The sequence below is a fragment of the Ammospiza nelsoni genome, chromosome 1, assembly GCF_027579445.1.
Source record: "Ammospiza nelsoni isolate bAmmNel1 chromosome 1, bAmmNel1.pri, whole genome shotgun sequence".
NCBI lineage: Eukaryota > Metazoa > Chordata > Aves > Passeriformes > Passerellidae > Ammospiza > Ammospiza nelsoni.
This window is the reverse complement of record NC_080633.1, coordinates 17,762,612-17,788,481: the sequence shown is the minus strand read 5'-3', so window position 1 is coordinate 17,788,481 and position 25,870 is coordinate 17,762,612. Positions and strand designations below refer to the sequence as shown.

Sequence of the window (25,870 nt, the reverse complement as noted above, 5' to 3'; positions counted from 1 at the left end):
CTGGAATTACCCTAGTGACAGGAAGGAAGGGTTGTAGAGATAGTATGAGGAGAATTCTCTCTTAATTAAGACCCTGAGGAAGTGAACTAAACTTTGCCCTAAATGAAGTTTAACCTGTGCTAATGGTGAAAAATGTCTTAACTCATCTTCAAAGCCAAGGATGTCTGGCCCTGAGAAAGTGCCTTTGAATTAATTACACTGCATTATTTAATGGCTATAAAATTCTCAGTCCCTTTGGTGTCTGTTAACAGGTTCCCCTGTAATTGCAGTGCAGTTTTCTAGGAGAGGAGACATTGTAATTTTATTGTTTAATATGTTAATCAAAAGCAAAGTTTAATGTGTTCCAAAATAATATTCAGGTTATCAATGTCAATTCCAGACTATCAAATCAAGAGATTTTTATTTTTGAAGTAGTCTGATAGTAGATTGCACAGATATTTTAAGCAGCAATGAAAAATCTGTTTTAAAAAATATCACTGCTGAGAACCTATGAGTGTCCAAGCCACCCATCCTCTGTAATTGTTGTTCTTTGATCTGTCTGTAAATGATCCTGACTGTGGGAAGATGTTTGTAGCTGGCCTTGGGTTCTGCATGTGCATGGAAACAGCTGTTGATGAGTTTTCTGCTCCTTAGCCCCACCATGATCCCCATGTAACCAGCTTTCAACACTGCTCAGTTAAACTTACTCCCCTTTCACCATCTTCCAAGAAGGTTTGTACATATTTCTGATCTCCTCTCTTCATTTCTTTGCCAAATGCTCCCCTTCCACCATTATTTTTTTGGCTACTGCTTGCATATTTGTAGTGTTTGTCTACAGTGGGCTGATAACATCATCATGGCTGAAGTGAAGACAAGAAGAACCAGAAAGGAGTCAGTCCTGTGTGTCCTCAAACACAAGCTTGATCAGCCAACTGAGTCACATTTCAAAAGAGGTTAATTAGATATTAAAAACTCTACAGCCCCTTGCATTTACATGATGAATGACATTAACTTTTCTGCTCATGGTTTGTCAGTAGTCATGTGCCACTTGTCATTATTTGTGTGAATGAGCTGAGGCTCCTGTCCATCTCTATTTATTCTCATCCTACGTTTAACAAAAGCAGAATAATGAAAAATCAAATTAAAAAGCACTGAAGAATTTTTAGCAAAGCATCAAACTATAAAGGCAGATATTGTCCTGACAACTACCTTTGCTCTAAAGTGAATCAGATTAGCTGTTGCTGTGCTTTGACTGACTCAGATTTAAACAAATCAATATTATTCTAAGTCTCCTGTTGCTGGAAAACACATTTTTAACTTTAATATAAAAAGTAATTACCTCCACCAATGCCAGAAGGGAGGAGAAGATCCACAGGGGCCTGAGTAACCCTGCAGTAAAAGTATAGAGTGGCCAACCGTGTCCTGTCTCTTTGTACCAAAATGTAGTGTTTGAATAGAAAAGCTAATGAGCAGTGTGGTTGGCAAGCTGGCTGCCTCCCAGGATGTCTGGAGGCAAGCAGGGCCTTCCAGGTGATGCACAAGGTTCTGGGATGTGTGGATGTGCTCACTGCTCACCTGTGAGGCTGCAAACACACTATAACACAACACTCTGGTCTTGAAGGGTAGATGAAGTGAGAAAAGACAATGGGTAAAGCCTTTTCAGTGACAGAGCTGTCACTGTCTTAGGCAAAAAGGCTTTGGCTTTTATTTATTTTTTATTTTTTATTTATTCTTTATTTTTTAATTTTTTTATTTCTTGTTGTTGTAGGAGAGTTTGCTTGTTTTGGTGGTTTTTGGTTTTTTTTGGGTTTTTTTTGTTTTTTTTTGGTTTTTTTAGGAGTGAATGTGCATCACTTGAGTGGTAAACAGTATTAAAAAAAACATCCTCCTGGGGTTTTGCAGGACACCAACATGCTCCAGTTGCTATTGAGTGCCAGGCACAAAATTACTCTATACATTTCATTTTCTAGAAATCCCTTATGTGCTGCCCCTAACCAGAGCAAAGAAACATGGGCTTACTTGTATTATCTTTGTTAAGCTTTATCTGTCATGATATTGCTCTTACTACATGCTTTGAACAAGGAGTTGATTTTAGCAAAGGGAGACATTGCTGTATGTATGTGGAAATACAGATTTTGGAAGCTGCTCTTTGAAAAACTTGAAGTACCGAACTCAAGGCTGGCTGTATTTTTAGTCTTTTTTTTTTTTTTTCTTATATCGTAAAATTGCTGGTTTGCCCCCTCTGCTCCAGAATGCCACTGTATGGATTTGTTTCATCCTTTATCTGAATTTCTAAATTACATGTAGGACATGGTGCCACATGCTTTCTCTGAAGCTACTTGTTTGTTTTTGCCCTGTTCTCCCCCTCTGGATGTCTCACCTGCTTTGTGTGTCTGCTGAATACTTCCTCACTGGTTTCTGACTAATCACATCTGGTGAAGGGCTTTGTCTCTCTTGTGCCAGAAGATTTGGCTCAGACTTCAAATTACACAGGTTATTTGAAGGGTTTTTTCCTTTTCTTTCCAACAGAGATAATCTTTATCACATTAGATTTTACCAACTTCATCCTTTACAACAAGCAGCATAAAATTAAACCTATACAGACTTTTTAAAAACTGGTTTAGATGTTGTGTTTAAATGTGTTAGAATTTTGTGTTGATTTAGGAGTTATTTGTTCATAAATAATCTCAAGATAAATATTCATGGAATATCTAAGTTTTTTTTGAGCTGAACATATGATTTAAAGCTTACTATAAAAAGATTTGGAGTCATTACATTATACTAATACTGTAAAGCTGAAAATATAATACCAGGGAGCAGACAAGTGGAATAAATGCACTCTGTGAATTCTACAGACACCTATTACTCTCTCTTTAGCAAACATGATGATAAAGCTGATCTTAATTGTAACCAAGCCATCTGTAAGAACTGGAAGTTAAAGCAATACAAATTCAGTTTGGGAGTGTGGTGTCCTGAAGGGCATGTCAGTGAAGGATCACTCAGCAGCCACTTGAGCTTTCACTGTTTGCCCCAACACTGGCTGCTGGCACACAGGAGGTGTGATACAAGCCTAAATGGAGCTTCTGATCCAGCCTAAGGTAGCTGCTTTTTTAAATTGATTGAAGTATGATTTTTTTGGCAAAAGGTGCAAGGAGAGATGGTGCCATAGTGGCCTCCCTAACATCAGGCAGAATTATGACACAAAGCTGAGATTTGAGATAATAAGAAACTCTTAGCTTTTTTTTTTTCTTGAGTTTTTCTAGAGTGTCTACAGTACAGACTGTCCTCTCTTGTGTACATTTGATTTTTCTATACTCAGGTATTTTTTACTGAGCCTTGCCCTCTGCATCTTCCTCCTAGTCACAGGCAGATATTGAAGCATATCCTAAAGTCACAGACAGTCACAAAGAAGTGAAAAATATGGAGCTGAGAGGACAGAGGATAATTAAGTTAAATCATTCAATTGGTCATTGGGGTACTGCTAGTGTCTAGTTCATATTCATGGTACACCTATACTCATGGGAAAGGCATCTAGTCTGGTAGTATACTTTCATCTGATGAAGTGAAATGAACTGTACTGGGAATCATAATTTTACAAGTGTTTCTACTTTTGTGTTGCTGGACTGATTCTTCCCTCTATACTAGGCAAAGTCCATCTGATGTACAGAAATTGTCTGACAGTAGATGTTCTGTCATAGTAATGCGTTTTCTGTGGCTGACCTGATGTCAAAACCAAGCAAGAGTGAAGCTGAGTTTAAACAAAACTTGATTCACATATTGTTAAAAGATATTTTAAAAGTACGGGGCTCCTGTTGGCATAGATTTATTCTCTTTCAGATTTAGGTCTGCAGCCATTTTCTCTAACAAGTAGTTGTCTTTTTCTTAGCTGGGCTAGCTCTACTTCGCTGTTTTTGTGGAGGCACCAGCATGTGCTGCCAGCAGAAGGTTTGGGCTGCAGGTGTTCATGTTCTTCCTCACATAGTGTGAGTTCCAGCTGTCTGAAACCCACCTGCTGTGCTGGGGAAAAGTGCTGGAAACCCTTCAGAAAAGAAGCCACAGCTGTCTAATGTCCTGCCTAGATCAAATGTGCAAGAGTCAAATTTGTCACTTGGTCAGTTTATCAGTGGGACAGGCTTGATTATAGCTGTGTTTGCTGTTTGTTGGAGATGAACAGCAAGGCAAAAAAGCTGGAGTGATATATGACTGTGGGAAAAGCTGCTGAAGAAATACTGTCAGTCTGGAAGGAGTGCCTATTTGTTCTTGGAAGACTGTGCAGAGTATCTTGTAATGTTTTCATGCTTGAATGTACATCTGAGTATACAGTTGTGTGATCATCTGCATGACTTTCCTTTTTTTTCCTTTCTCACAGTGCATGCCAATTAAAGGCCTTGGATTTGTGCTTGGAGCCTACAAATGTATTTGCAAGGCTGGATTCTATCATCCCAACATCTTCTCAGTGAACAGCTTTCAGAGTAAGTGCCTTTGCTTGAGTTAAAAAAAAAAAAAACACAGAGCTAGCATTAATAATGCAGGGCTGCTTTTTATCCTCGTCAGGGTTATACAGTAAAATCCCAGTGGTTGGCAAGTCTCAGATTATATAATCACTTAAGGAGTTCTAGCCCTTTTGTTTGTCATTCACAATACTCTTGAGGATCCTGTAAAACATACCCACTTGAAGAATATTTGATTTGTAAATAAATTAAAAAACATGAAAAGCAGCCTTGCTAAGGGGAAATAGAGATTTCTGGCATCTGTGCTCATGCACAAGTATTCTGAAAATTAATCTACTCATTTTCTGTTTAGCCAGAGGAAATTAGAATGCCCTAGCCTCTGGCTTTGTGCAGGCTTTAATTGTTTTCATTTTACTTCATTTGCAAAGGAGAACTCAAAGGAGCATCCAAACTCTAATACATGCTGATGAGGTAATAGAGATGCCTCAAGCCTGGGAATCTGGCTGGATGTATGGATAACATGTCCAGGACACACATTGTATGGTTCTTAGGCTGAATTGCCCACAACAGGAGAAAACAACTTGGGTGATGTTAGGGAAGACAGACAAACTGCATGCCCAAAGGTGATGTCTGCTACTGTCAACATGTGACCAAATCTCTGTATGGATTTTGTGCTGCAGTTGTTGCAGTTGTACTGGTAGAGCTCAGGCTGCAGTCACAGGTGCAAAGCTGCTGCTTGGAGGTGTAACAGGCATCCTTCTCTGCCTCCTGCTTTCAGGTTCATTCATGGCCAGCTTCTTTGCACTGTCCTTTAGCCAGAGGTTCATGTCATCAGCTCTCACTGTGAGATCAGGGAATGGCAGTGAGTGACTTTGACTGAGCTTGGTCCAGGACTGTGTCTGTTATCTCCTGCCTTGTGTGAAAACAGCTGATTCTGTTTCCCAAGAGAAATACCTCTACTACTAATCATCATTTAATGTAAATATATATATATCTGGGATATAATGTCTCCTATGCATATTTGTAGAATCAATAGCACAGTTTGCTCAACAATTTATCTGCTGAGTGTTTCCATTGTCTTTTCATATGGTAAAGAGTTGCAGAAGGCAGCCTTGTGATAGTGCTGTTTCTCTGGGCTGTGTGAATCTGTTGCTAGAGTAAGGAGGATGTTTGGTTCTTCCTGAAGTGCAATGAGTTCTGGTGGAGTAGGATTTAATTCCATGAGACAGCATATAAAGAAGACTTCGTACCAAATGCCATAGAACACATGCAAAAAATGTGGCTAGAGATCAAAACAACATTGATAATTAGGGATGAGATTATCTTTATTTCCTATCAGTTGTGCAAAATATATATGCTTGGTATGTATTAGTCACCTAGGTTTGAAGTGTTGTCAGTATCAAGTGCATGGCTCCCCTGGACAGTAATTTGTGTTTAGATGGAAAACAATACCTCCATCTTCTCTCCATCTGCTATAGAATGAAGAGCCTTAAAATGGCTGTTTAGCTCCTAATAAAGTGAAATTTGTCTAAAATAAGTTTGTAAATGCTGATATTGTAGGATGTAGGGGGGCCAGTTTGATTTGAACCTTTGTTGCTGTGAGGTAACCCAAGTTTTGAAACTGTAATGAAGAACTTTTTAAATTAATCCAGATGCAGCTCCATCTGCCAAGTTGTATAGATGATTTCAAAAAATTAACAGTGAGACTGGAAATTACTAAAGTAATGAGAAAAGCCTATAGTTCAAAGGAAACTTGGTCTTGTCACACAGCTGCATTCTGTAAAAAGAAAAGAGGAAAAAATGACATGGCTAAAATGGCTGTAGTATGTGTTGGGTGGTTCAAAGTGATGTTAACATAGGAATTCTAGATACAAATTCTGCAAGCAATTTTGACAAAAACTGTCTGACCTGGAGATCTCTTTGTGGAGCTAGGTTGGTGAAATCTGAGGATGAAAGAGATGAAACTGAATAGAAATGTTAATCATTTAGTGGAAAGAAATAAAGAGGCAGCAAAGATTTGCAGGTCTCAAGATACCAGAAAGGAGATAGATAGAAAAAAAAAGACCAGCTTTGTACTTCACTCAGTTGAAAAATTGGATTGTATTGTGTCCTGAAATGGGAGCATTACTCAGTGATGCTGGGATTTTGTGCCACAGCAAAACGTGGATAACTGCAGTTTCACATTGTGCCTGAAGTATTCTGGTTTTGGGTGGGGGAAAGGTTCTGCCTTCAGCCCAGATTAGTGTTTTGGTTTGAGTCTGAAAGATAACTATGAAACAGCTTTGCAGAGATGTTGAACACTCCACACAGTTCTCTGGGAACCTGCAACGTGATGTAAACTGTAGTAAAACAAGACAACCCCAACAAAGGGGAGAATGATGCATCTGACTCCACTGATATCAGAAGGCTAATTAATTACTTCATTGTACTATATTATTCTATACTATATTACATTATATTACACTTAATCTGCCAAGCACTCAATTCCACTCAACTGAACTGAACTGAACCTTGTGACTGTCAGCTGACAGTCCCAACACACACATGTGGATTCAATTGGTCAGTGAATCAAAACACTCACACCAGAATCCAATCACCAATTCCTTTCAGGTAAACAATCTTCCACAACGCATTCCACTTGTTCCAAAACACAGGCGCAGTAAATGAGATAAGAATTGTTTTTTCTTTCTCTGAGGTTCGGAGAATGGGAATCCCAGAAAATCCTTGGGAAGTTGTGCCTTGCTTTTCTCTGTGAAGAGAAATGTGGCCACAATAAGCAGTGTCCTGTGTAGGAAAAGTTCTGCAAATCACAAGATTCTGCAAATTGCTTTCCTGTCTTAAACAGCATGGTGTTGCTGCTCCCAGGAAGGCTGCACATGTTGCAGGTTCCCAAAGAGTGTGTGGGACAGGGCCACAGCTGGAATTCAGGCTGTTCTCTTACTGAATAAGAAGCCAGGTAGGAGAGCATTTCCCTCCCAAGTCTGTGTTCATTCTTCAGAACTGACAGTGCCAAAATATGCAAAACCTCTCTATTTTTTTTTGCATGTGTTAATGAGGACCTAGAAGGGAACAAAGTTATTAGCATGCTTCCAGGGTGTCTTTTGAGGTTGGAAATTTATTTTAGAAAAAAACACATTTCATTTACACAGATTGTATTAATCTGTAAGTACTTGAGTACGTGGTTATGCACTTTCTCCTAATGGCTCATTTTTAGGTAGCACTATTAGTATAGATAGAATAACTAACTGATGATTACTTATATTTTAACATTCCTGTAACGGCCTTCTCTAAAGCACTTCTGTTCTCTGCCTTGTGGGGTAATCAGGTTTGCATTGAAAAGTCTTTAGCAGAGCAGTGGTGCTTTGCTCAGCCTTGAAGTTTGCCCTTTAGCAATGCATCTTCCATATACTGCAGAAATTCCCAGCTCTTGCTGTTTGGATGTGGAACCTGCCTTGCTTGCAATAGAAGTGGCTCTTTTGTCTGATTATGGGCCTTTGCTGTCTCTAACACTGCCATGATCACATAAAAAATTCCAAGAGGAGTTTCCAGTTCAACAGGAATTTTCATTTTTTGCACCTGCCCTTTGGCTTTGTTTCTTCAACAGAACCTGCACGTGCAGATATTTGCACCTATGAAGGTTGTCACTGACTTCAGTGATCCCTTTCTGGGGTGAGGCTTATGACCATGGCTGATGACCAGGTTTTTGTTCCGAGTTAGATTCTCACCAAGTTACTGCAATGTCCCTGATGCGACTGGAGTGTTTCTAATTTACTCTATTATAGAACAGGAGCAAAATCACTCTTTTGTTCAGCTCAGTGCTCAGCATGCACTGTGCTTTCTGTGTTCATGTGCTGAGCTCTGACTGGAGCGCGGGATGATTTGGTTTGGGACAAGGCAGTCCCTGCCCTGGCTCTCAGCAGCCTGTGGTGCCGCTCTCACTCTGCAGGAAGGTCTCAGCTGGCACTGTCACAGCTGCTGAGCACCCCCTGCGTGGCAAAGTGTCCTTAGGAGAACTGAAGCTGATGAGGAGTTACCCTCAGGAGAACATTTCAAAAACAGATGGGCCAATCAGATAGAAAAATAAGACTGGGATAGAAGAGGGAAGAGCTAGGAAAAATATGGTGGATTGGAAATAGCTGAAACATTTAAGCTTTTTGTTTTATTTTATTATACTTCATTTTAGTTTGTGTCCCTATTCCCACTTTCCACCTAATTTGCTTGGTTCTTTTCTCCTTCCTTTTTATCCTTTTTATTTTTTGGTTACCATGTTTTATTTCTGTTCTTCCTTTCTTTTTTTACACCTTCCTCATTTTCAGCTTTAACTTCTGCAGCACAGTGTTTGCTTCCATCTCATTTGTGACAGTGCTGAAACTGCTACTGCCTGACACAAAGCAGACATTACTTCTTGTCCATCTACTTTACTGTCTCTAGAATCTTCTGTCATCTTTTGAGGAGGAAAAATTGTTTTTATTCACTGCAGGAAACATGTAATCCCAAAGAACTGCTGAGATAGGACAAGGCACAATTAAACATCTAGCAGTTCTGTTAGAGGCACTCCAGGCTTGGCCTTGGGCTGTCTGTGTCTTGAATTGATGTTACATTGACTCTGGTGAGGGGACAGGAGCAGACAAAAAGGGCAGAAATGTTCAGCTGTGCATTGGGCAGCTGTGTCCTGAGAAATACAGTTATGGCAAGGGTGTGGGTGGACAAGATCCATGTCAGTGGTATATATAATGAACAGTTCTTCCCCAGTAATATATATCAGAAGGGCTGAAAAAAGTTATTTCTTTGTGTCAAGAAGGAAAAAAGTAAAAAAACTCCAAACACACAGGAATTGTTAATTGTTCCTCATTGCGTTATGGGAAATTTATTGTAGATCCAATTTTTTTGATCTTTTTTTATTAGCTATAAGGGGCAATTACATGGCATCACGGAATCCAGTAGTTTGGAAAAGACCTCTAAGATCACCAGGTCCAACCTGTGAGCAATCCCCACCTTGCTAACCAGACCAGAGCACTGAGTGCCACATCCAATTGCTCCTCAGACACCTCCACCTCCATCTGATTGTCAAAAGATACAGAAAAATCAGTCCTGGCTGGCAGTGCAGCCAGTGCAGAAGATGTGCATCAGTGATCTTCCTTTGTATATAACACACCATACCACAAAGACAAAAGATTGGAAAAGCCCTCTGAGATCTTTGTGTCCACCCAAGACCAAACACTGCCATAGGCTAGACCATGGCACCGAGTGCCACATCCAGGCTTTCCTTAAACTCCTCCAGGGATGGTGACTCCAGCACCTCCCTGTGCAGCCCACCCCAGTCTCTAAACATGACATCAGGCACAGCTAAACAAAAGTTTTCTGTTTGTTATAAAGTCATATCTGTGGGATATTCACTTCAACATGCAACTGTTTATTTACTGTTATCCCTGTCGTGTGTGATGAGCATCCACATGAAGACACTCCCACATATGATTCTGATAAGAAACTGCTTGATAAAATGGAATATACTGTATTTGCAATGACTTTCAAGGTTCAACATTTCAGAAATAAAGTAAGTGCATCAAGTTTAGAATCATGCTAAATTATCAAGCCATATTCATATCATATTTGTGACAAGTGGTCTCATAGCTGTGAGTCTTGAACTATATTTTTCTGTGCATAAGTTTTTATACTGCAAATAATTTATTTAGTTGACACAATAAAAATATATTAACAAATGGCTTACGGGGCTCAGAAATGTGAGTTTTTAAAGAGATGGGCTAATTGAAGGGTAACTATAGAAATTATAAAGGAACAGATACGTGATGGAAAAGGTGACTTGACCTTAAACGTTGAAGAAATGAATGTGAAAACATGGACAGTAGGGAATGCACTCTTGGTTTGGATATGGAATTGAGATGTGGGAGACTGTGACTTCTGTCTCTGGCAGAGGACAGTGTGGGTCTGTTGCTCTGTCTGTAATTAAGAAAGCAGGGATCTGATGTTAGATTTGGAGAAAGTGGTTTCTGCTAAAGCTCTTGGAATGATGATGGGCTGAGGTCCATGGGTGTGGGCTCTGAAGAGAATTTCCAGTTTTAGAATATCCTCAACATTAGTGTTCCTTAAAGGTTCTCCATCTGCTTGGTATGCCCAAGCATGGGTATTTTCCAAGATTTGCATTCCAGCTTCACGCAGTCTGGGTCAAAAAAGCACAAGATCTCTTCTTGCTGACTCTGTGTCTAGAAAACTGACTTGCAACATGAGTCAGCACTACTCTGCTATATTCAGGTTTCTGACATCTTAGTTCAGAATGAAGCTCCAAGGGGAAATTCATGAACTGCATGAGAAATACCATCCTGTTCTCTCCTCACTCTGGGATGTGGGAGGGAAGCATGCTACGCTCAGGACAAGGAGTGTGGCCTCTGTCCCTTTCCCAGGCTCTGCCTGGCAGCACATGTGTGTTCATGCACATTTGGACACGGATTTGAGAAAGCAAGAAGTTATTACCCTTGTAGAAAACCTTCTGCTTCAATTGCCTCAAGCTAAAATTCTGAAAAGAGTTGCATAAGCCCATGTGTATGTGCAGCATAGGTGGGATAGGATATCTCTTGAAGGACTCAGCAATGCATGATTTACTACTTTCCCTGACAGAGAAGAACTTTTATCAAAGCAATTGAAGCAGTTCTGTAGAACTGTAAAAAGTGAGAGGAGTTATCACACATTATAGCACAACCATTGATTTGGCTTCAGCCACATTTTGTTTTTTCTGTGAGCTCCTAAGGCTGTCTTGCCTGTAACAAACATTTTCAACAAATTTTTTTTTTCCTTTTATTTAACAATATTCTTTTTCTCTCCCCCATTTCTCTGTCGCCTTTTAATTCTATTCATGGCCTGTAGAGTAAGCAGCCTTACAAAGGTTTATGGGCAAGTGTCATAGATCAGAAAAATTAGGAATCCTTCTGTGTGCGCTCTTGATGAGTTCACATTGATGGATGAGATGTCAGTTCAAGAGTAATTGATTTTCCTAGACAAAATAGGTGTGTCTAGGTGTGCTTCTGTGAACAATGGAAAACCATACTTAGACTAAGTGCACTGGTTTTGCTGTGGGGACAGAGTAGTGCAAAAATGCAACAGCCTGTTGAGTAAATGTTAATTAAGAAGGTTTTAATCTAATTTGAAGCTCATTAATTCACTCAATAGCATTTTTATAAAATTGAGGAACAATCTGAAATGAGATCTGAACTTGCACTATGAACATTAGGTAGTTAATGGGTCTGCCCTTCATCCGTCTGTGTAAAATCCATTCCCTATTCCCAAATATTTAATGTAATTTTTTTCCCCATTCAAAATTCTTCATAGAATTTCCCGTGCCAATTTAGCCCACTTTAAATGTAACAGGAAAGCATTTGATATTTAAAAAGCTCACTTTCCCTCATTGGTCTGCGTTTTCTGAATGTTACAAAGGATGGTTCAGTGAGAAAAGCAGCACTGGGCGAGCTATTTTGTAACCTATTGAGAAAGCATGGGAGGGAAAGGAAGCCCAGCAGCGGACTGGTGATGAACTCCCCATCCCCTGCAACTAAAGGTGTCTCCCCTTGTGCTTCTGACACTTTCAGGAAAGGACGCAGAAAATCGCTTTTCTGGTGGTGAACTGTCAGAGGAAGTCTACACCTGCCTGCCCTGCAGAGAAGGATGCTCTTTCTGCACAGATGACACTCCCTGCTATGCACAGGAGGACAAGTATCTGCGGCTGGCCATCATCTCCTTCCAGACGCTCTGCATGCTGCTGGACTTCATCAGCATGCTGGTGGTCTACCATTTCCGCAAGGCCAAGGTAAACCCCCGGGTTCTGTTTGGGTGTCCTCCTCCTCACTGTGCGGGGCACGCTCGTTCATCGTGGCTCTACAGCTTCCCATTTTGAGGGTCCCTTGTGGTGGTGTTTGCAGGGGTCCCAGGATGAGGGAAGAGACGAGAATCTTGACTCCATGTTTCAGAAGGCTGATTTATTATTTAAGATTTATTATTTTATGATATATATTATACTAAAAGAAAATGATATATTAAAACTATACTAAAAGAATAGAAGAAAGGATTTCATCAGAAGGCTAACAAGGAATAGAAAAGAAAGAATGATAATAAAATCTTGTTACTGACCAGAGTCTGAGACAGCTGGACTGTGATTGGCCATTAATTAAAAACAACCACATGAGACCAATCACAGATGCACCTGTTGCATTCCACAGCAGCAGATAATTATTGTTGACATTTTGTTTCTGAGGCCTCTCAGCTTCTCAGGAGAAAAATCCTAGCAAAAGTATTTTTCAGAAAATATGTCTACGACAGTTTCTCAGGCAAAAAGTGCAGCTCAAGGGGAGGATGGGATTTCCAAACAGGAGTGTTTTCCTGAATAGTTTATGTGGTTTTGGGGAAGAAGAAGAAGAAAAAAAAAAAAAAGCTGAGCAATTTGTGTCTTCCAGTGAAATATGCTTGCATTTATAGATGTTCAGCAAAAATCAAGGAAACTATTTAGTAATTTTGGAAAATGAGGTCTGTTAAATATGCACATATATAAAGGGACATGGGGTTTTTAGAAACTTGGGATCATGAAAGTCTCTGCATTACCACTACTGGGAATGATGTTTGATTTCAATATATTTGAGTGAGTAGCTGTAAAATGATTATGGCAAAGAGAAATCTTTCTGAATAATTCTAGTTCCTATAGAGTTTAAATGAGATTCTCTGGTTAAAGATTATTATTTTTGCACTACAGCAAGAGCATACTAAGGAGTATCTGTAAATTGCTGATGCAGCATTTATGTACTAAGCTAATGAACTTTCTGCTTTTACCTCACTGAAAGTCTGGTAACATCTCAGAATCTCACTGTTGCCTCAGTAAATGCAGAAAATTCTCTGAAACTTCAAATTTATTTAAAAGAAATTAACTGAAGATGGCATATATTCACTACCTACATTTGGGAAATGTAGGTGTGCACACAGCATGCTACATTATTGAAATTAATAGCTTCATCCACTTTCTATACCTAGATAAGTATTCCATTTTGGTTTTTGGAACACTTGATCCCACAGTCTACCTGATCCTGCAGTGTCTGTGTTACAAATACATGGCTCATTTTGAAAGATTTTAATATCCTGCCAGGAAATCACAGAACAAGCAGTAACATTCCTTTTTTTATCTCTTCTGTTTCTGACAGTGTCTTTGTATTTAATGATATTATAGTAAATAATTCAAATTACAGACTTAATTGTATTCATAAAGTTTTTTTGTTATGAAAAGTTTGTTGTAGGCATCTGTTTAGTTGCTTGACATAAACTTCGCAGAAGAACTTCATTCTGATTTTGTGAGGTTTTAATCTGTTAATGTTACTCACTTTTAATGTCATAAACAACATCATGACAGGCATTTCTTGTAAGTAAAAACTATTTCTAGACTTAGAAAGTGATATGCAGCTATTGCAAACTGGGCTTCACTTCTTTTTTACACACCACAATATTGATTGTTTTATAGGAAATATTCATATTTTCTCACAAACAAGTTGAGAAATAGTATTCACTCTTTCACTTGTACACTTGCATATGTTCTGATAGAGATATCTGCTACAGTAAGACACAACACAGAAATCTTGTGTTTCACAAAACCTGCTAGTGATGAATAGTACATTTTTACATTTGTGTTGGTTAGTTAGTTCTCCAAAGTAGTCTAAGAATAAAGAAACACATGGAATCTGAATCTTTAATGCCAAAGCAATACTAAAGCAGCATATACACATCTTTTGTTGTCTCTGAAGTGCTTCTCAGTCATTAGGAAAAAGTTTGTGCTTTTGTTTTTCCAGATTCCCTCTTACCATTGGTAGTCATGACATATGAATGAGTGAGAATCAGTCATAAAACAAAGCATTCTTTTTCCCTGGAATAAAAAAATATGCCTTTGAGACATTGCCCTTCATTCAGTTGACCAGAGATGGATTCAGTTACAGTTTTGATACCTTACAGGAAATTTAACATTTCTCTAAATGTGTATCTCACAAGGACAAGGGAAGGAAACGTGAGACAAAAGAAATAATATGGTGATTAACAAACCTTTCCATTATGATTGATGTTTTCAAGGAATAGAAACTGATAGATTTTTCATTGCTTTTCATGTCATTCAGTTGAGTTTTTCTTGGATATTCCTTTAGTGTTTTTTATCTTCTTGGTACAGCATGAAAAAGATCTTGTGTGTTTACCATGACATGAGAAGTTGTATGAAGGGCAAACATACTGAGAACAATGATTATTTTTTATAATAAAACTGCTGGTTACATTGGGAAATGACAGAAATTTGGAGTGAAGGAAGAAAACTAGTGGCTTACTATGTACTCTCTGCCAAGGAGGTAAAATCAGGAAAAGGAAAGAACACATATTGAAGTATATTCAAAATTTCTGCCCTTTTGAGAATTTCCAACTGTTAGTGAAGCAAACCACAATTAGGTTAGTATATATGTCTGTGATTAAAGTTGCTGTGTTAAACTGCTCATTTCCATTGTGCTGTGTGGGAGGCAGGGAACAGCATTTCTTTCGATTCTCTCCCACGTGTAGCACTACAATATTCACATGGTTGCAAAAAATAGTTTTTAATGCAACATTTTAACAGAAAGAACAGCATAATGCTACTATATCAAGAAGCAAACTTTAAAGTGTTTAAGGGAGCCAAAGATGGGAGTTGAAAATAAAAGATGTTAAATTAAGGCCATTTCAGTGCTGAAAGGAATGGAGAGTAGATACATGACATTTTGATCTGTCTGTTGATCAGTAAAATCAGAAGGTAAAGGGGATAAGCTGCCTCTTTAGTAAGAGTGACTGCAGAAGGCTTCTCAATGCTTGTGCTGCATGGGGGCTCCTGGTAATTACTGCCTTCAAAAAACTAAGGTCCTGAAATTAAAGGTCTGCCGACAGAAAGCACTTGGGAAGAAACACCCCAGGCACCTTGGCAGTGATATATAATAATCCACAAAAAGAATGCTAAAGGTCCATAAGCATCCTTCAGTTTGTGATGGAGATGACAGGACATTTTTTTGTCTTAAAAAGGATCAACGTATCAGTAAGAGCAGAGAGAGATCATAAGTAGTTTAGGGAAGTGAAGAAATACCTCAGCTATTCAGATCACACTGGTTGTGCTTTTTATGACCAAGCAGTACTTAGAGTGGAAAATTGCCACAGCCTGGTTTTGTCAACAGTGTGCAATATATGGGAGATCCAGGGCAGTTGCTGAAAGCCCAACCATGGGTGAAATTGGAGCCCTGCACTGCCACAGAGCACAGCCATGAGAACAGAGACCTTTTTGACAATTACTGCCAAAGTGTTACTGATAGAATGTGATGATACAACTTTCATTTTGACAGATCATTGTTACTCACCTAGGCCATAATAAAACTCTACAGAGAACCTGGTAAATACCAGCTTGTGAGTTCCCACTCAGATCTTGACAAAATGAATGGTAATGAATAGGCAAAGCCTATAGCAAGCCAGGAGACTGGCTTTTAAAAGCCAGGCTTCTCTTTGGAGGGACTTCTACAAATCTCTGAAGTTTTAAGTCTCATATTCTAGAACTTCTTAATGTTCCTCTGAAGAATCCTCTTCAGACTTCTATCCAGAAAACTGCCAAACTATTTATTCTGTAATAAGTTTACAATAATAACAGTAGAGGAGCAATGGAAGGTAGGAAATATGACATCTGTATTTATAAAGACTCCTTATAATAGTGACAAGAACTAAAGATCAGTAGGTCCAACTTTCACACTTGGAAATTCAAAGTAATGGTAACAAATAACAAAACTTCTGGGTCCACGGGCAAATGTGGGAAGTGGTCTTTTGTGAGAATGTGATGCCCTACAAACATATTTGTAGCTCTGTGAAGGGGGATTATGACCATGTGGATATGAGAGTACTTCTTACAAGGTCTGCCATCAAAAGCTCTTAAAGTTTTGGTCTCAAGGGTCTAGGTGAGCTGCACTATTTGTAGGTAACCAAGGGGTGGCAGAGGAAAAGACAGAGCAGGAAATACAGTATAAAATCATGTACAGTAGTGAGATGTTGATGTGCAAACATAGATATCTATTCATGGTTCTTCTTAGGGTATCACTAGAGGGTTTAAGGATCAAGGGATCTCTCAAATGTTCAAAGACTCTCTCAAATGTCTTTAAAAAAAGAAGTAGTTGCATTACAAAACTTTTAAAGTTGCTTTATGTCACTCACTGCCAAAGAATGTTACAGATCCCAAACTATAAAGCAATTCAGATAGGAAGGAATCATGGAGGATATTTCTCTCTCTCTCTCTCTCTATATATATATATATATATCTTTCTATATATGTTTCTATATTTTTGGATGTTTAAACACAGTGGTTTTGGTGAAATATCTGGTGCTTAAGGTCATTAATTTTATTGTTGGAAACTTGGAGGATAGATCAGGAAGGATCACTGTGTGCTTCTTTAATTATGCAGCACAGACCATGAAGTGAGGTAGCACACTAGAGTCTAAACCAGAATATCTTTTGTTCTCTTGGCAAAAAATCATTAAGTTAGATTTCATGTCTCTTCTTGAAAACCTGGTAGTTATTCATGTAGACTTGCATATTTGATAGGTGACAGAACAAAATTTAGCTTGTTCTTCCAAAATACAGTTGATCCAAACTACTGGTACCACTGACCAGTCTGACCATTGCCAACCTGTAAATGTAAGTGCACAATAGTGACTTCAACAGTTGCTGGAATTGGCCAGAAGAGCTGAATGGAATAGCAAAAAGATACTGTGACAAAGCTCTGATCAGTGCTGTGGAATTCTTTTGAGGCTTTGTCAAACACAGGTGAAAGTGACTCAGCAGCCCTGAGATCAGCTCAGCAGTAATGTTATTTAACTGCAGGAGTCATAACTGGAGAAAGTCACAGGCAGAAAATGTGGCCCATTGTCAAGAAAAGGAAGAACTCCAAAATGATAGAACACAGAAAAATCTGGAAGAAGGCACAGAAGGAGTAGCAGAAGCTAAACTACTAGTGAAAAGATTTGTAGGGAAACACAGAAAAAGATGAAAAATATAATAGATAAAGAGGAGATGCTACTGCTATAGTGGGAAAAGGCGAAGCATTTCAGCAGGAGAGCAAATGGGGGAAATGTGCCAAGCAAAGAGAAAAGAGGAAAAATTATTCATAGCTAATACAGAAGGGAAATCAGATGTGTGGATCACTTCAAAGACATCTTTCCTGTGGGTAGCCCTTGTGCCAATCAGTAGTGAAAGCTGGAAGCCATGAACCTGGTATTGACACAAGGTGCAAGAGGCTCAAAAACTCAAGGGAGATGAAAATTTGTGAAATTCCATCAGAAAAGCTGACAGCACCAGTTTAATGCCACTGAGGGAATTGTGTGATGAAGCCTGGGAAAAAGAGATCTTTCCTCAATAGTGAAAGTGTTGAAATTCTATTTTGATTTGTCTGACAGAGTGATTTTTCTGAATATGACCTTGGGAGATGGTGAGGCTTCTGCAGTGTCAGAGAAGGAAAGGGACTCTGGATGCAAAACAAGGAGCAGGCTCAGTGCTGTTGATATTTGTGTTATGTGTCTTAGAGGAGTTTTACAGACTTAGAATCTCCTTACAGAGGAGTCTGTAAAGGGACAGGCTCCTCTTATTCCCTTGGTTGTCAAAGGCTTTGATAGTGTTTGAGTATGAGGATCTTGCAGAACAACTTTCAGCCTTACTCATGGCTGCATACAGAGGTGCAAAACATTCTCTAAGTTGAAAAACTTAGGAACAAAACAGCTCAAGGTGATGCTCACAAACATCTTTATGTGCTGTGGCATTAGTATTGATTTAATAATGCAAACATCACTACAAAAAACAGGTCCAAAAAGTATGAGGCTAAGCTAACAAAAGTAGCTGTTTAGACGGGGACAGAAATCATATTAAAACAAATATTCTCAAAAATGAGAAGCTGAACAGTGATTTTGTAAGAAAAAGCATCAACAACAAAGTAGAATTCATCTGTGCAAGCAGTGATGTGTGGACCAAGGGAGAGCACAAACAGGGAATGACCAACTGCAGCACTGATTACATACAGCGTAAGGGTAGCAAAGCTGCTGGCAAGAAACTGAACATTTAAATAACTATGAATGAAAATCAGATTTTTTTTTTTTTTTATTTTAGACTATACATAGGGATAGAAATCCACCAGAGCCTTAGAGAAAACCAGCTGTGTTTTAATCATGTTTTTGTTAAAGTACTTGACTGTGGAAGGACATTACCTGCAAAGAACCTAAAAGGCTCATCTGTTATAAGGCTGCCTTTTCAAATGAATGGAAAGAAGAGCTGAAAATAACTGACCTTTGCACAGCAGCCTTCCACCTCAAACAGGGAGCTTTGGGTAGACTACAGCTGCTGTGAGGAATTTTAAGTGCCCTTAAGAAATGCCAAGAACCTCTGCTGGCACAGAGAACACAGAGGTTGATCTCAGCCATGGAGTGGAAGACATTAATTGCTACTTTGTGATGAAGGAGAGAAATGTGCTGCCAGGCTTGACTCATGCTAGACCTTTTCAGAAGGGTCTTGTTTGCTGGGAATTCTCATTCAGATCAATGCTAAAGGCTTCAAAGTGGTTGCACTAAAGCCAAACTACTTTGCCCTCATCTCACCACCTTGTGGTGCTGCCAGGGTCTGGAAAGAGGGGAACAGAGAGCGAGCATGGGGGTCTGGGCTTTCCATCTTCCTGCTGCACCTGTGCCCAGCGTCTCTGGATGTAAATCCAGCATTTCAAGGTAAAATTGGTAGTAGTGAGGACACTTGGAGGAGGTTGTTTTCAGCTCTGAAAAATAGTGGAAGAAATGCTTAGAATTCAACAGGGTAATTTGGAATGGTGTTATCATATGGCTTTAACAATGATGGACTGTAATAGAACCCATTGGAATGAAGGGCTTTGTGCTGTTCAAGACCATTTCCAATCTCAAATATTGGAAATCTTTAACTAAATGATGTTTTATTTTACTAGTTTTCTCCACCTCTGCCCTCCCCAACCCCCCTTTTATGAACATTAGGGAACTGATGGAAGTATAGAAATATAAATAATTTTAATGAGAGGAAGAAAATATACATCTTGAACACCAATCAAGGTAAATACAGTTAACAGGACCATATATGTCTAATCATTAACAGGACCATATGTCTAATCATCAACAGGAATAAATAATTCTCCCTCTCTTGAGGGCAATGTGGCAAATAAGAGCTACAGACTGTTTTAATATGGTTTTTATTCTGTCAAATACAGATTTTCATTTTGGAGTTCAGGGTGGCTAGATACACTCTGCCACCACTACCCCATTTTTTAATTTAGTGTAAATATATTTAAGTGTTCTGCTAAATATGATTTCAAAACTGTGAAGATATTCCCTAAGCAGTGCAATTTTAAATACTGCACAGAACTGCACATAGATGGAAAGGCAACATGGAAATTTATGCTGTAGTTCCCCTTTCTAATATTGAGAAATCAAGAATGTCTTTTCTCCGTTACTGCAGCCGCAATAGGATACAGTAATTCAGAATGAGGTAATCACAGGCTATTGATGTGTGATACATCTTTAAATATTAAAGCATACTGGCTTTGCAAACATACCTCTTTTTCTAATGTAAATCAGCCAATCCTTTTTCCTTGGTTTTTTACTTCACAGTGGCATCTTGATGTGCTTATGCCTGGATGGTTTTCATCTTTGGTGCACATTCTGCTTTTTTCTCCCTAGACAACAATTTCTGACATTTCAGCTGAAGTGGAAACTTGATAGAGGGAAGATTTTGCACAGATGGAGCAGCTGCCTTTACATGCTGTGCTGGTGGGCATACCTGATAGTTCACTCAGCATATACACATTCTGTGCAGTGCATTAGACACCCTTTCTTCATCCTGTCCTAGAGCGAGAACCTCGTTTCTTGTGATTTCTCAGGAAATTTATTGTAGTCTTCAGGCTGCAAGTTTAAATGCATTGCCGATGTTGTTTTCAAAACTGTTGTTTTTAGTGGAATTCTCATTTCCTTTATTTGCATGTCCCTTCCCATTTTTCTGTGTAGTTTAGATGTGCCTTTAGGGGTGCTGTGCTTTCTTAATTCCCACGTAAGTAACTTAAGAGTGCCATATTGGCAAGATAAGAAGTGCAGGGGCCATTAGCCTGCAGCAGCAGTTGAGTCTCAGGGAGGATGTACTGGCTGCTGGAGCTCCCAAAAACAGTAGGCATGGCTGCAGTGTTTGCAGGGTATTGTGTGTGTATTCACTTCATAAGGCCTAAGGTTTCACATGAATATGAATTTGCATTTAATTCAAATGTTTAGAGGCATCAAGTACTTGTGAATAGAAAAATAAATTACAGACACTGTGAAAACTAATGAAAACTGAAGTGTGAAGAAACTAAAGATCTAGATATGAAATATGTTCATTGATTTCAGTTCAGGCTTTATAAGGAAGAGCTAATGAGAAAAGCAGGATGGTAGGAAGCAAAAAAAAAAAAAAAGTGCTCTAGATAGAGTCTACTCCTAATGGACAAGGTAGGTCATAAAATGGCTTTTCATCAATGCTCAGACATAACTCTAAGGATTCAAAAGCTGCAGTCTTCTCTGTATAGCTTTATATTAAGCCAGTGCTTGTCTCTACAAAGTTGAATTGCACAGCATCTTAGGGGGCCCAAAGGAAAACATTCATGGTTTTTCAAGGATTGTACTGCCTTCAAAGCGATGTCAATCAGCCATGGATTGTGACACAGTTGCTCCAGTTTGACACTGAAACAGGTTCCTTGCCATTGCTTTCTTAATGTTTTGCTGCATAAGACCCTGTGGACTGTGAATCATTGCTACCTTCTGTTCTACCAGTATTCAACAAAACTCTTCAGCACAGAGCCCCAAATTCAAATGAATGGAGCTGGTAGTGCACTTTCGGTGTAGGGTGCTGGCAAGGATATCACTGTCAACAAAGAAAAAGCTGTAGCAGCCTTGAAGGCCTGCGTTCTTGTAAGTCTATTACACTTTGATTTCACTTTAAAAATAAATTATGAAAAATTAAGTAATTGAATGCTTGAATTCCAGCAAATATTTTCCAACAATGACAACTATTACCTTATAGAATAATTTTTCCAAGGTTGTTACAGAGTCATCAATTAAACTGAGCAAACTGCTCAGATTTTTGATTGTCTGTTACTCTCTGATTCCTGCTAAGTCTCATATTTATAGCCCTTATAGAGTGTCTGAGTAGACTGAATGGCCTGTCACATGGTAATAAGCTTTCCCCACTGATTCTTTGATGCAGTAACTTCAGGACAGTTGCATTTATCTGGAGTTTCATTTGGGCTCCTGAATGGGCATTTACAGATTTGCTGGGAAGAGATTTCCTATCATGTCAGCAGAATAACAGCAACATTATTTATTTATCCTGCTATTTGTCTTGGAGTTGTATTCTGCTGTGAACCTTCCTTGTACAATCAATAGCAATAGCAAAGTCCCTGGTGGCTTGCATGAGGTCTTTGGCCTGCCTCCCTCTCCAAGAGCAGACCGATGTCTGAAGCAGACCTTGCTTTTTGTTTTAAGGGTCTAGTAGTAAGACCCCATTTTGATGTTGAAAAACCAGTTTAACTAAGAAGAAGCTCTGATGAAGATGAGAAAGTAGGGTTTTTTAGAAGTTTTACCCAGAGAGGAGGAAGAAGTAATGTAAGTTAAGAAGCAGGGAAAGAAAAAAACAGAAAAAAAATGTAACATGAGAACTTTCAAATAGTAGAAATAAAACTGTATCATTATTCCAGGAAAAGTCTTGCATTTTTTTACTGTATATTTGTAACTGCAAAACTTGTAGTTTATGGTAGACTGTTCAGAGAAACTTTATGCTGTTTTTAATATTTTGGTTGTTTGGTTGATTTTGGCTATATCGTGTGGTACGAGCTGAACAGAGATCACTGAGACTAAAAAATATTCCTGTTCTTCATTCTTTTCTTCACTTCTTTGGGTAAAAGTTGAAGGCTTTTAGGAGCAGGCTCATGCTGTCAGCTTCTCATTAGAACTTTGTGCTATGAACACAGTCACATTGCTGTTGCCTTCCTTGTCACAGCCATGCCTCCCCCTGTCTGGAATAAAATCATGACATTTTTCTCTGCCATCTTCTCATCAACTTCAATATAGCAGAGAAGAAACCTTGATCTCCTCCTGCTTCCCCCTAGGACATCCCAGCTACTCCTTTCATAGTTACTGTAGCAACCTGCTTGTTACCAAAGGTCATTTTGAACTCTGGAGGTCTCTGTGTCTCTGGCTGTGTCTGAGCTGAACTCCTTCTGAGCTGAACTCCTTCTGGGCTCCCTTTTAATAAATGTTTTCTGCCAGTCTGCAGCCCTGTTTGTTGTCTCAGCTTGGTGTTTTGTGTCTTGACTATTGCCATGTCCTTTCAGCTGGCAGATGCAGTCACAGCTCCTGTCTGTTCCAAATGATGCTGCCCATGATTTACTGCTCTGCCACTTTCTGCTGTCCTCTTTGCATCTCCCTCTTGACACCATACATGCGCTGTGTATCTCTGGTTTTTTCAGCTCCCATATGTGCCTTTTTCTGTCTCCTAATTGAAAAGAAATGTCTGCTATTCCTTTGATGCAGAAGTGTCAACACCAGCCTGATCTTTTTACCTTTTCCAAAAAACATCCCTTGTTACCTTTTCCAAAAAGCACCCCTTGTTACCTTTTCCAAAAAACGCCCCTTGTTCCCTTCATACTTTCCTCATGCTTGGTGGAAGCTTTTTGAGAGCATCCCCTGCTCTCCATGGCATGTCTTCAGATTCAAGTGCTGACAAAGTATTTAACTTAGAGAGGGATAATGATAGGCTGGGACTAACTACTAATTGCTAGTTCTGCAATGTGACACTGCCTTGTTGTTCCATTGCTCTTCTCATCTGCCGTGATCCATATGCTGTCCCGTGTCTTAACTTTGTGCAGACAGCACAGCCATTTTCACTAATTCCTTGTGCAGGGTCTGCACTAACATGAGGCTTCCCCAGGGCTGGGCCTTTCAGCAAAACATTGGAAGGAAGAATAATTAAGTTATGCATAACAGCATTTCTTTCAAAAACAAATGTGCTTTTATTTCAGTGAAACATAAATTCTGTGGTCTAAACTTAATGAAGGATTACTTAATAAATTCTAAAGAGCTGAAAAATCTCACCCTTTTTGGGATTAGGATTTCTCAGATGCAATCATAAAGTATTCATTTGCAGTGGTTTAGCAGTTGGCTCTTGTGAAGTAAAAGTGAATAAAATAAACTGGAGTTGGATTAAAAACCTTCCAAAGTATGAGGTTTTGACTGATCTGAAATTATTATAATGATTTTCATCTATAGTTAACTGGCCTTCTAAGTCATGAAAATAATGAGAATTTTTTTGACCTCAATCAGATTTATTCTAACGCTTCTCACATCATTTTCAGTTTGTTTCCTCTGAGATGTTATGAATCTTGAACTTTGCAGTCAGGTTGATTTTTTTTTCCTTTTACCATAAACTGTTTATTTCTGTGTGATTGAACTACAATTTATACAGGTGATTTTATTGAGCTGTGGTTTATCTTCTGTAATAGGTGAGGCCATGTTGCATAAGAAAGCTGAAATTTAGTTCAGGTATTCTGAAGCTATTTGTAACCTAACAGAGGAACATACTGAGCCCTGCCTCCTGCAATTTGGTTTCCTATTTCATCAGATTTTTTGTGTATTCAATTTAATCTCTTGGTGATTCAGTGATTAATCAATATTAAAGTGCACTTTATTCTTGAAAGTAATGTATTTGGATCTTCATTTAATTTCTCTGTTAATTGAATGCAAATCTAGTGAAACAGACACTTTAGGTGATCAAGATTTTGGATGATTGTCATTGTACATATTCATCTTTTGAATTAACCATAGATCTGTGGATAGACTGAAATTGAACTTAGGTGTTCACCTCATCACTGATTTTCTTTGATGTATATATTCACCACTATTTGAGGAGAAGCAGGTGTGTTGATCTAAGCAATATGTGCCCAAGGAAGGAATTTCTGCCCTTATAAGAAAAGATGTCCCTGGGACATTAACCATTTTTATTGTGAGGGTTCTTCACTAGCAAATACTGTTTTCTCAAATGTCTGTCTTGTAAGTGGTGTAGTGCAACTTAGATTCAGCAATGCCCATATTTCTAAATGCAGAACACCTTCCCTTCATCATGATTTATCTCAACAGATTTCGTTACTCGTATAACAGAAAGGATCAAGAGCCGCATGAATTGAAAAATTAAATATTTGGGGATTTCTTGGATGCCTGAAATCTTTTGTACTTGTAATGAAATTGCTTTTTGATTGATGGTCTTTGCGTTTCCTGATTTTTCTTTCAAGTAAAAAGTAAATATAATAATTATATTCTGTTTGAGCTCACCTATAACTAGTAATAGAAAAAAAATTGACCTTCATGTAAGTCTTTTTCAAAGGCTTGAAAGGGAAAGGAGAGAAGATGAGGATTATATTTATTTGGTTTAGGAGTACCGCACAAAACCTGCAAATGCCAGAAAATTCTGACAATTTATCAGTACAATTTAAGTGGCAGCCTGTAACTGCCACTAACCAATTTTGGAAAATTGGTCTGTGCTGTGAATATTTCTCTACTTGAAATCTTTATTCTGTTAGGAGGCTATGATTCAAATAGGTCAAAAATATTTGTTAGTGTGATCAAAGGTTGAGCAGGAGACACAATTTTCTCTTCATTATTTTACAGAGAAATTTTCAAAAGAGATTTCACTTTTTCCCCCTTGAATTTTTTTTCCTGTAGTTAACTGGGAATGATTTGTTTGAATTTTGTACCGCAACCAACAATAATAAAATTAAAGCAAAGCCTTGTTAAGGAATTTGACATTTATGTTTTCATGGGGAGTGATCCTAATCAGCCCTGAATTTATTATCAAGACAATAAATAACTTATGACACTACTGTTATAGGGTACTAACTGAGGATTTAGAGGACTCCTTCCAGTTGTTTTCATGCCCATTCTTTGGTCCCCAGTACTCTTCCAGGTGTGAGCAGTATTAGGTTGCCCACCACAATGAAATGTAATTCCACTCTTTTCTGCAGCTCCTGATATCAGTGTCTGGGAGCTGGAAGTCCAACTTCTGTTTCTTAACAGAGGAGCCAAACATCTTGCTACTGCTCAGCCTTGGGGACAGAAAGAAGAATCTGTGCATTCTATTTCTTAAAAGTGAACTTTAATGGATATAAAATTCCTGAAATTTAGTTTTTCCACACAGCTCTTTCACTTAGAAAGATGAGTGTCTTTGTGTTTGGGAAAAGGTATATGGGATAAGACAGAGGGAAAGGTTCAATGGGCTTTAGAAAAACAGCTCATGGAAATCAAGACAAAAATATAGTCATACTGGAAAAAATTTATTTATTGGGAAG

At 38.7% G+C, this 25,870-nt stretch overlaps 1 protein-coding gene across 1 annotated transcript in view; it reads left to right on the top strand.

The window, feature by feature from the left end:
* The window catches only part of GPR158 (G protein-coupled receptor 158), a 183,030-nt gene that overhangs the window by 74,420 nt on the left and 82,740 nt on the right, over window positions 1-25,870 (top strand). Inside the window, exons 3-4 of the mRNA XM_059481523.1 lie at window positions 4,349-4,451; window positions 12,029-12,246. Coding sequence (XP_059337506.1) covers window positions 4,349-4,451; window positions 12,029-12,246 — 321 coding nt within the window. The remainder of the gene's footprint in view (window positions 1-4,348; window positions 4,452-12,028; window positions 12,247-25,870) is intronic.